The sequence below is a fragment of the Aquila chrysaetos genome, chromosome 22 (genome assembly GCF_900496995.4).
Source record: "Aquila chrysaetos chrysaetos chromosome 22, bAquChr1.4, whole genome shotgun sequence".
In the NCBI taxonomy this organism is placed as follows: domain Eukaryota; kingdom Metazoa; phylum Chordata; class Aves; order Accipitriformes; family Accipitridae; genus Aquila; species Aquila chrysaetos.
The window spans coordinates 188,607-200,658 of NC_044025.1; the positions used below are offsets into that span (position 1 = coordinate 188,607).

Genomic DNA, 12,052 nt, shown 5'->3' on the forward strand with positions numbered 1-12,052 from the left:
CGACAATTTATGTTGTCATGTCCTTTATTACACTGAATGCCAATATCTGATTACTACTTGTAATCCTGCTCTAAAAGTTTTGGGGAATACTGATAGGACATCAGATACCATAATACTAAGTTAAGACTTATTTGTATTTCAAATTTGACATCAAACCTCTTTAAACTGTACATATAAAGAATGCCAGCTTCAAAACTATTAAACATAATTATTCCAAGGAGAAAGTAAAGTGAAGGACTTTGTCACTGACATGGCACTCTTAGGAGCTTCCTGTGACAAGTGCACCACTACACCTCTTGCATAGACTCTTCACGTCAGCAAAAGGCCTGGCTTTGGTTTACCTTAAGATGTACTTTTCAACACTCCCCCCCACACCCCACCCCAGCTATGACAGTCAAACATTTTTGCACCTACTTACGATATCTTCCTAGCATTATTATTTCAGTTTCATGCGATGGCATAAAGGAAAACGAAAAACCACACACAAATGCAGGTATTTTCACAACACCTTTCAGTGGGACCTCAGTACACTACCCTTTCTTGGCACTTCAAAGCTAGAGAAACAAACATTTCAGAGAAGTACTTCAGAGTCAGTACATAGGAACAACATATAATCAATCTAAACAACAATTCAGACATAATTAATGACATAAGACCATACCCACTCTGTTAGGCTTGAACTGTAATTTCTGAAGACAGTTTCTTCAATAAAAAAAAGTTTCAGCCCAAGAAGACAGAAGCCACTAAGATCTGTGAATCACCAAGGGATCATCTTCCAGTGCCAGCCCTACGGATCTCGTGATTACAAAGTACCCTAACAACCCGGGGGAGTTACAGGGTGCTTGGGGACACCGCTGTCTCAATGGAGAAAGCATACAGTATCTGAAACCATTTCCAGTCACTGCTCATCTTGGAACAAGTCAGGCAGCTATCAGACACTTTCATGGGTTGATTTAACACATCAAAAACAGAGAAAACTCGGGGGGGGGGGGGGGGGGGGGGGCAGGGAGCAAATAACTTTCTACCACTTTACTGAATTTCATGGACTTACAAAGGGGTCTGATAAGCTGGAACACCATTCTTCTGGGAACCACAAGCCATTACATCAGCTCAGCTCCCTATGAGGCTACAAACCCAACTGCCCCCTACATTTAAGGGGAGCTGTTCGTACCTGCACCCCACCTTAGCTTAGCAGTCTACAACAACAGTTTTGTAGGCAGTAAATTAAACTGGGAGGGTGAGGGAGAGGAGGGATGCAAATCTATTTAGATCCAATTACAATAGGAAGTTGACTAACTTGAGGCAGGATTATCTAAAGGACAGCCTTTATTCCAATATATATTAAGCAATTATCAGATAATGAAACAAGCAGCTACAGGATCTGGGCTGTGATAAGTTCATTTCAAAACACAGGTTCATTTTGCAAACACTGCTATAGATACAATGTAAATAAAGATGGACACAGCTTTATGCTTTGTCACTGGAGACAAGGAAAGTGCCTTTCATACACACACACACACTCTCTGTGGTCCAGAAGTCTCACATTCGTGTCTAAAACTGTGCCATATGTTCTTGATGTGTTACCACACACTCAAACTGATCTCAGCATTAACTTAAGCTGTCTAGAATGGTGGGTGAGACAACCAGCCATGAGAGAGGCCTGACATTTGTATGGCAGCTCCTCTCTGCTTAGTCCAGCCCCATCAAAGGACTCTCAAGCCTGGCACCCCAAGTCACTAGTCAATTCTCAAAATTATGACTAGTATTTGAAACATGCAGATAAAACAATAAATCAGAATTAACGTTTTATGGGACTACTCTTCGATGCCAGGGATTGTTGATCCTGGGTTTTCAATTTTCTTGCGCCAATACTAAACGCGTAAGCAGGCATTCATGAGCAAGCATCTGACAGATGCTTCACGTAAATTTAACCACTTACCTAATTTCTCTCTTAAGCAATCAACTGATACTAGATATCCTTATGCCAATTCAAGTAGTTTTGAATACTACAAACTCCACCTTATCACACGCCTCTGGACAGAGCTGTCTGATTTATGGTTCTTCCACAAACAAGAAATCTCCAATTCACTTTTATTAAAACACTGTTCCACAACGACAAGCCCAAGACATCACTGCACCCCCAGTTAACCTTCAAAAAAAACAAAGCCACAAAACACACAGGTTGAGTCCTCTTGGTACAAGAGGCTGGCAACATTAAAAAGTTTCTCTGTATAGCAGAAAAGAAAGCATTACTCATTTCAGTCGCTATTGAAAAAAAAAAAAAAAAAACCACCACAAAAAAACCAAAACAAACTGCCATCACAAAACTGTCAAAAACCAGCCTGCAGCCATCACGTATTCAATGTCTGATAAACAAAAATAATTATGACTAAGTTCTCCTGATGTACAAGAGAATCTCTTGCAGCTAGGAGCTGCCATTTACAGAACTGGAACTGACAATTGAAATATATTCAAAATTCACATGAATCCCAGAAAATCAAGTGCCTGTTCTTGACATATACAGTCTTCATACTGAAGAAAACCATTGAATGTAGACCAGTAAACCTTACTAAAATAAACAAGCCCCACTTACACTAAGCACTCCTTATTTTCACATATTATATCTCAGTCCACTCTGAATCATGCTTTCAGTACTCCATCTTCTCCATGTGGTTTAAGATTCCCTCATGCCCCACTTTTTCTATCTAACAATCCTGCAGAAATAGACCCTCTTCTTTCCTCACCTCAAACCAAGGAACAGCAGGCATAACTCAATATTCTGATTTATTAGAATATAAAACAGGATTGTTGCATCAATTTAGCCAGGGCTTTCAGGGTGGGATCCTTTCTCAAGTATTAAATCCCAGGCATGAAAACAAAGCGAAAGAAACTTCAAAACAGAAGATGAACAAATGCATTTATTTGTTGATGTAAAAGCTCACACCCACCCAAGATGGCAAGTATTCTAAGCCACCTTGTGGGGAGTGACCTTTTAACACCTCTTGTCAATCCAAAGGGACACAGTGCTTAAAGTCATACAACTGGATCCAACGAATGTAGCCCAGTCTAGTAATTCAATGATCTGTTCTCAGGCCAAGCTATATGTCTGAGAGGAGTCTCAGCATTTAAAGTGAATAATTAACTTCAAGTTATCTAGAAGCTTATACCAAACTGAAAATCATACTGGGCTTTCTGTTATTCTCAGAGCTGAGGCTAGTGGTAGCTATTTTTTCAAGGCTTCTATAAACAGGTTTGTCTGTGCTCTACTACTGCAAAACCAGCAGAAACCATAATGTAACTACTGATCCATCAGTTTGCCATTGAAAAGAAACTATCATGATGAATAACATAGCAGAGATGCCTATCTAAAATACGATCCACTGAAAACTCAAGATGTAGCAGTAAAAGGGCTTTAAAATGTAATTATTTTAGAAAAACAATGAAAAGATGTACATCCCTATAAGGTATTGAGTTTACCCTACCTAACGAATCCTAAATGTTAAGCATCCACTTCACAGGCTCCCTTTTCCCCTGTCTACCTGACCACACTGTGGATGAACACATGCTCCAAACAGGTGATGCTCTGAAGCTACCATGATCGAGGAACATGGCTCCAAAGTAGACCATTCAGCCCTGAAAGCTGATCTCCTCTTTTCCCTTGGTTTGAAATACAACTGATTTACTACCTACCCGCCACGTGACGCCATTACTTTTATTCATGATTTTGGAAAGGGAAGAGTTCAACAGGGTTAGGGATTTTGCTAGAAGAAAATCTTAGTTAATTAGTAATCTCTGTGTTTTACTGACAGCAAATGAGAATAAGTTATGGACCTAGCTGAAACTTAACGCCTATGAAACGCTAAAACAACCAGAGAAGTGTTTTTCAGTTGGCCCACTGTTCATCAGCCAGTGAAACATCCTTTTTTTTTTTTACTTGACAGATAGGGAATAATTTTTCCTCCAGGATGGATATACAGTTAGGTAACTTTCAAAACCTCCCCTGGTCAGAAAAGCCAGCCACACATGTTCCTTCTCACTTACCACCAGCATTCTGACAAACACAACATAGTAACTCAACCATGAGTAAGTAACCCCTCTGAGTCTAGGACACTTTTCCTTCAGATTTTGGGATGCTTTGGAAGAGCTAAACACAAAAAGCAGTTTTAAAAAAAAATAAAATCTGTACGACTCCCTCTTAGAAGCAAAAGGCAAAAATGAGTAAGTGGTCTCATCCCCTGAAAAGCAATTAAGAAGTAACAGGATCCAGCACAGGACCAATTCTTTTATTTATGTTTCACAGTAATAAGTGTTTTCTAGATGCATTTGAACAGAAGATGCACTTGAACAGAAGATGCACAATACTGCCAAAATTGAGAAAAAAATCTAGTATTTTATAAAACTTCCAAACAATTGATGTTACCTAAGAAAATATTCTTAAATAATGAGTTGCAAGAGTAAAAGGAAGACATTATCCTCCGATAGGATGCATTTCCATAAATTTCACTTGTTCAGCATTCCTCCAAAAATATGCAAAATGAAACCTCTGCACCTACACAACAAAAAGGGAGAGCTAGTTGTCAGCAAGGGGGGAACAAACAGCAAAACCAAACCAAAAAAAACCCACAGAAACTATCTACTGGAGGTATACCAAACAGTTAGAGCACAGACAAGCATATCATCCTAACAAAATGAACCCTTAAATCCAAATATTAATTCACCTGTACCCATTTTTTTCCTCTTATTGAGAGGCAGCACAGTTTTATAACAAAGACCGCAGTAACAAGGTTGCTACAAAAACCAGTATTTATATAATTTGAAAGTTAAACTAATCTTCAGCTTATCATAGAAGACCAAGGTCATATGAAGTATCAGTGAGAAAGTTTCTATTTAAGATAACCTCTGAGGCCAGGCACTTTTCAAAAACTTCCTAAATTTACAAAAGTACTTGAATAAATCACTGATTTCTGAAGTTTTGCTTACAGTATCAGTATCCCATTCCTCACATGGACATTCCCATTAGGGAGATAAGCTTTACACAAGGACTTTAGATGGTATTTGCATGGTTCATGGGCTGCTATTAGGAAAGAAAGTATCCACAGAAGGAAAATGAAAGCACCCTACTGAAGACTTGAGGCTTCAGAGCTTAACACCAAGTTCCACAAATAGTCCTCAGACAAGATGTAGAAGCTATTTTTCTTGCTTCATAAACTTTTAAGTGGAAAACAAATCTAAAAAAGGTTCCTTTTTCCATATAAGTCAGACTTGCCTCTGTTTTAAATCCAAGAGTCACTTTTACCCCCAACAACAGCTTAATACTTCTAAGGAATCTTCATATATGTTACAAGAACTCAAAATGACCTACTAAGATCAAAGCTATGCAGCCTCCTCACCTGCAGGGTCTAAACCCCAGTTTTGAACTCCTTCAACAAGCCTGTCAATTCAGTAATGTCGCTGCTCCCAGTTTTAAAAGCCAGGCCACATGTAAATGCACGCCTGTGCGCACATTCCCCTTCCCTCCACACCTACCCTTCTTTTAAGTGAGCGTCGCAGGGATGGTTTGAGCTCTAAGCACAGGACAATGTTGGAACAGCACCATCCAGCTGTCCTTACAGCTGCATTTCAGGATCCTCTGAAAGGAGGAAAGGAGAGAGGAGAGCATCCCAACATCAAGCCCACAGGGGAGCAGCTGGGTAGCCCCAATTTAAATCAGAACACAAGAACTCCTGATTCACCAGCTGTAGTCTTGCCTTGCATTAATGCTCAAATGAACCCTTTCCCCCTCCCCGTAACTAGTCGACTGCTGAAACCTATGTGCAAATTTGTAACTAAATATAGATGTTCTGCTAAATTTGGTAAATCTCTCCTTACCAAGGGGTTGCACCACATATTTATATAATTATACAGTAGTATTTCACATCTTTACTGTCTACACCTATCATTAGAAAACGGTTGCTGACATTTATTTTAGGTCATGTGCTCAACTGGGTCAAGCTGCACTGAAGGGAAACTAGAGTTCTGCAAGGAACTTTAGAAATCAGCTCATTTTAAAGTGTTACTGAATAGTAAGTATTAACTGTAACTAGACAGACTGTTTCTAGCTACCACAGGCCAGACCTTCAAACTTACTGAGATATCTACCAAGATTTTTCCAAGAATTAAATGCCTAATCAGGCTGGGAATGAATGAACACCCGACTAACCCTACTAAGCAATCTGCATCCTTAAGCATCATCCCAATACTTTTGGAAACCTGAACCCATTATCCCTCACTGTTTTCTAACCAGTGAATAATTCTTGAAGAAAATTTTCCATTTTGCTCCACCTCTTACTTCCTCAACTTTGAAAGAGCTAGTCAACATAAGAAAAACATCAACTGCTAAACTGAAATTTAGGTTTTTCAGAGGAAAGGCTTTTCTGCCTAATATTATCTACCTGAATTTGCATCAATTTTTTTAATTTCTAGTCCTTATGGTCGAGAAAATGCTGCCATTTACATTATTTCAAACATAATACAGAAAACTAAAATGTATAAGCATTAAATTGACCTCAGAAGTCAAAGATATATTGCATATACTATTTAAGAAGCAGTGCCATGTTAAGAAGGTTCACTAACATAGCAACGACTTTAACAGACTACATTGCCAATTTAAAACAAACTACCTAAGTATTTACTCTGAATTCAAAACCCTGTTTAAAAATTAAGAGGCCTCAGATTTGTGGGGGAAAAAAAAAAAAAAAAAAAAGAAAAAAAAAGATTAAGCTCCAGCCAAAATCTCCAAGTACTGAACTGATCTGGAGTGCACGCCATTTGACTATTAATTCTACTCATTGTAGGAGGTAGGTTATGTCTGATTTTTAATTATGCTTTATGTAAATATCCCCAGAGGCTTATGCAATAGGTACAGGCTTAAGTAAGGCAAGCTGGTATAGGCAAGCAGCCTGCTATGGAGAGGGAAGCTGAGAGCTGAGTTGACTCCATAGCCAAGGGGTGGGTGAGCTCCAGTTGCCATTGAAGGCCTCCAAAACCCTGAATTACAGAACGCAAGAGAATTGCTACATTTAAACGCTCACCGCCAAAAGCCACTTACTGAACTGAGCTCCAAGATCCTCTGGTACTTTTGTCAGCACAGCTGGCTTCTCCTACTTGATTTACAACAGATCAGCAAACTGCACAATCCTCCGAGCACTAACACTGCCACATTTATCACTTGCTTCAACTCTCTATTTCTACAGCCCAGCTTTCCACCATGATGGTTTTTGATAAGAACCTGCATGCTCTGTGGCCAGAAGCCCTCAACCACCAAGGACCCTATGGACTTCACATACATGCACTATTAATCACCGCCCTGCCAGCACACCTTCACCTTGACCTACAGGCTTCACAACTAGTATGGAGGAGGCTGTTTAATACTCATGCCTTTGGCACCACTAAGTGCCAGCAAAATTCACAAGGAGTGGTAGTAACATACTTAAAATTACACCAAAAGCTCACTCTAAACAAGTTGCATGCTGTGTCCAAATCCTGATCAAGCTTAGAAGGCAACCAAGCAACTATTTACACCATGGTCAAAGCCACCTCATCTCTCAGACTGCAGCCAAGGGCCAAAGTTTCTCTGAATGCCCAGGAGAACCATGGCTTCCCCTCTGTTTTACAGAGAAATAGCACAAAGCCTTCTGGCCTTGTCCTTCCATGCCCAAAGGCGTGCTTCAGCTTGCAACTGTTTCTATTTGCATGTGATAATTTTAACTGGTAATTCTAGAAAATATTCTACACAGCCGTATTTAAATTTCACCTTGCAGACCTGATACAACCCATTTATACAGGATCCACTTCAGTCCCTGGTTTCCCACCCAGCAGTCTGGTGACTACTGTAAGTGGACACTGAGCTAGGAAGCCAGAAAGCTTTGATTTTTCTCTCAGTTCTGCAAGGCAGGATAAATGTGGCACACACTCTTCACTGTCTTCACCCGTAAAATGGGAACAGTACTCCCACTGTAAAGTACTTGAAGATCTGATGTAAGAAATGCAATAAATTTTCAAAAAAAGTTAAGCTAAAATATATTGCTCTTTTCATTCTCTAGATAAATACTTCATTACACTCTTTGTCCTGTGCTTCCCTGATGATTTTCTTTTCTACCTAATTTGCCATTTTGACTAATCCAATTATTTTAGCATATTAAATTCAGACTAACGCAAGGATACAAAACCTAAATACCACTGCAAAGCCTACAGAACATTGTACCATTGTTTTTATGACTTCAAAACTAGAGAAAAAAGTACAGATCAAGGCAGCATGGCAAACACTCACTTTATTTTAATTCTCCCTTCTAGTTCTAATTCCACTCACTGGTAATAGCTGAAGGCATACACCCAAATCAGTGACTCATGGCACAAGACCACAGTCCAAACAGTCACTGGGTTTTCAAAGCAGTGCTGTTCAAGAATTGCAATGTTTCATCCAAGGAGTATAATTGCCTTTTCTTTGTTAAAAAAAAAAAAAAAAAAAACAAAAAAAAAACCAAAAACCAACACTGACAACAGGTGCTTCTTTAGTTCTCATACATACAGAAGAAAAAAAATTGGAAAAAAAAAAAAAAATCACTCTTGGTCCTCCCAGCCCTACCCTGTAGTCCAGCAAGGCGGCACAGATGTGAGGCACATCCTTCCCACCCATGCTTCTTCCCCAGGTTACTCTCCACAACCAGAAACACAGGACAGAAGGAACTCCCCAGGCAATTTCAGCTTTGAGATCAGCCCAACTCCTCTACATGTGTTCTGGAAATCTCCAAGTGTTTTAACTCCAACTTTTTTTTTTATTATATATTTTAAACAAGAAAGCTTTTCCCAGGTTTTTCAAATGAGTAATTTTACTTTAGCAGTTGTTTGGGAACCTTTATTTTTTTGACCTCAATGCCAACCTCCCAGACATATTATTTATAATAGGCTGTCTTTCTTAATACTTGCTATTAGTCAAAAGACCAATAGAGTGCTTAGTAAACACCTTAGCTGTTCAATCTTCACATCCTTTAAATAATGGGGCGGGTTCAAAAGGGCTAAGCTTTCAAAGCAGAACTCTGCTCATCTTTTAAAGAGTCACAAACACTCTGATACAGCCCACTTCCCATCATTTTCCACGTTCTGTAACTAGTGCTTTGTATCTTCAAAGATACGTAAATATGTGACATGAAAGACATCCTAGAGAGCGGAAACTCATAAATTACTTGCATCCTATTCTATCTACAGCAGGCCTTCCAGCTCCCCAAAACAGGTATGTACTTGAACACGTAATCCCCTATCATCATATGTTCAGGATACCAATCACGCAAGGAATGTTCACATACAAGTGCTCATCTGCCTGATCATTAGATTTTTAGTTTAGTTAAACGTCCTGCTCTTAACACAGTTTTTAACTTTGGTTAGGTGGTCACGAGCAAAGCACAAATGTGAGCCTGCATCAGTTTAATCACTTTTTTATTCAGATAAGACCTGTCAGTTCAGGTGTCAGGAGGGCTGGACAAAAGAGGATCATCAATGGAAGGCAAAAAATTTAGACATGGGAGGATGAATGCAGGCTCCCCTCCTTCCATTTCTTCAGAAGAAATATGGACCCACACCAAAGCACCCACTCGTGGCCCCCAATGAAAAAATGGTACGTATCGCCTCGGCTACCATCTTCTTCCTCCTGCAGAAGCACACAGAAGTACAAAACACTGGAACCGCAACAAGCTTGCAAGTGCTAGCCACTTTCTCCTGCTTTCCACTAAGACTACATAAGGGCTGCGATGGCGGCTGTGATCTCAAGTCTTCTTTCTAAAAGAGGCAACTAAGGAAATAAGATTCACCCTTTGGTGTAGGATGAGTGGGCAGTAGCGACAGATAAAAGCCTTCATTTACCTTCTTTCCCTAGGCTACATAAAGCAGTATTAGATGCAAGTTTACAGGCCCAACAATGCTCCATTTGGTTTGGGATAAGGCTCCAGTCCCTCCCCCACGCCCTTCCCTTAAAACTCTCTGCAGGTCTGGAAGATCAAAGGAAGACACCTCCATTACCCTCGTCCATTTTGTTGGCTAAGAAATATTTCTACCGCATAAAAGCGCGTATATATATATCCCTATGTATCTCTCTCAGGAATTTAGCAGAGTCTGGGAATCCCGTATGCTTCCTCCCGAGTCCAGAGCAGCGATACCGGGGCCGTAGGCTTCACTTTGTTCTCCGCTGGGTGGAAGATCTCGCCTGCCCCTCCAAACCTGGTTCAAAGTGGAAACCACTCCTCGAGGTCAGGAGGCAGCAGCACGGGAGACATCTTTCCCCCACCCTCCGCACGCAGAGAGGCAGCGGCGAGCAAAGGGCCCGGCCGCCCCAGGATGGTGCCGGCGGGGCGCCCGGCCCCCTTTCCCCGGGGCCCGCCGGGAGGCGCGGCGGTGCCGAGACGCCCCCCCCCCCTCGCCACCTCCGTCCTTCCCCCCCGCCCCGGCCTTAGCAGAAGGGCCCCGGACCGCCCTGCCCGTGCGGGGCCGCCGGGACCCCGCCCCCACGGCTCCGGTGCGGCCGCTCACGCCCATGGCGACGGGGAGGCCCGGGCCGGCGCGGGGGGGGGGGGGGAGGGGGGGTGTGGTACGGCCCGCGACCCCCGCGCCCGGTCGGGGCGGCGCCGAGCGCCCGGCTGGCGGCGGCGGGCCCGGCGCGGCGAGCGGCAGGGCGGGCGGGCGGGCGCCGGCCCCGGCCGCCGGCCGGGCCTGTCAGGAAGCGGCGGAGAGGAGGGGAGGGGAAGGGAGGGCCGGGCCCGCCGGCGGGATCGCTCACCTCGGACACCTCGTCCTCGTCGCTGCCGGAGCCGCCGCCGCCGCCCCCGCTCCGCAGCACGGCGGCCGCCAGCTTGAAGTCGAGGGCGGCCTCGCCGGCCGCGGGCGCGCCGGGGCCTCCCGGCCCGCCGGGCCCGGCCTCCCCGAAGAGGCGCACGGCCCGCAAGCCCAGCGGGGAGGGCCCGGCCGCGGCGGGCGGCTCGGCGGCGGGCGGCGCGCGGGGAGCGACCGAGTCGATCTCCTCGTCGCCGACGGGGGCGGCGGTGCCGTCCGTGAGCATCGCGCTGATCCGGGGCCGCCGCCGCTCGCAGAGCCCAGCCGTCTCCGTCCCCTCACGGCACCGCAGCAGCGCCACTAACTTCTCACACCCTACCCGGCCGCGGGCGCCGCGCCGCCCACCCGCCGCTCCGCCCGCGCCCATTGGGCGCGCTCGGCCGACGGCGGCGCGCTATTGGGCGCGGCGCCCGCCACTCCGCGTCGCGTCACGCGCTCCCAGCATGCTGCCCTGAGAGCGCACGCCGAGGCGGTTAGAGCCCGCCGCCCCGCCCCGTTCCCCCGGCCTCGCTTCCTGAACTTCCCGGGAGCTGATTGGTCGTCTGGAACATCAGTCACGCGCCGTGCCAGAGCTGCGGGCGCCGACGGGGCGAGCGTGCTGTCGGTCAAAGCGAATCCGGGAGCCGCGGATTCCGGTTGGCCGGCAGGCGCATCGCTCGCGGCGCACGGCGTCTGGCGCCGCCCGATTGGCTCCTGCCGTGCCCCGGGCCCGCCCCTCTCCTTCGAACCCCTCTGAAGGTCTCCGTCAGCGCGAGAGAGCGTCACACGATTGGAGCCGTGCTCTGCCCGTCGCGGCGAACGGCCCGCCCCCCTCCCTTCCCGCCCTCCCGCCCCGAGCGCGGGCCGCCGTAGGCTGAGCGCGCCGTCACTCCGCCGCCCTTGCCGCCCCGCCCGCCGTGACGACACCGGCGCGGCCACGTGGCCTCTGTCAGCGCCGCCGGCCGGGCCCGCGGCTGCCCGAGGGAGGGGCGGGGCCGGCGGCGGGCGGGGGGAGGCGGCGCCGCTCGTTGCCCCCGGCCGCGGCGGGCGCGGGCCGCCGTCAGAGGACGGGGGGCGCCGGGGGGAGGGGGAGCCCGCCGGCGGGCTGGGTGGGGCCGGCCCCCGAAGAAGTGTTGTGGGGTGCGGGGGGACCCCGGGACGGGCCGCCGCGGGGGCGGGGGGGGGGCCGCGGGTGCCTCGTCCCTGGCGGGGGGGA

General features: G+C 46.0%; 1 protein-coding gene across 22 annotated transcripts in view; it reads right to left on the bottom strand.

Moving 5' to 3' along the window:
• LOC115334003 (ankyrin repeat and KH domain-containing protein 1) overlaps positions 1-11,187 on the bottom strand; it is a 120,556-nt gene extending 109,369 nt beyond the window's left edge. For 16 of the 22 annotated variants that reach the window (XM_029997640.2, XM_041119245.1, XM_041119248.1 and 13 more), the window contains exon 1: positions 10,805-11,187. In XM_029997640.2, the coding sequence (XP_029853500.1) occupies positions 10,805-11,083 (279 nt within the window). In that variant the 5' untranslated portion in view covers positions 11,084-11,187. The remainder of the gene's footprint in view (positions 1-10,804) is intronic. The other 6 variants (XM_029997662.2, XM_029997658.2, XM_029997650.2 and 3 more) reach the window with 1 other exon arrangement.
• Between the last annotated feature and the right edge of the window lie 865 nt (positions 11,188-12,052).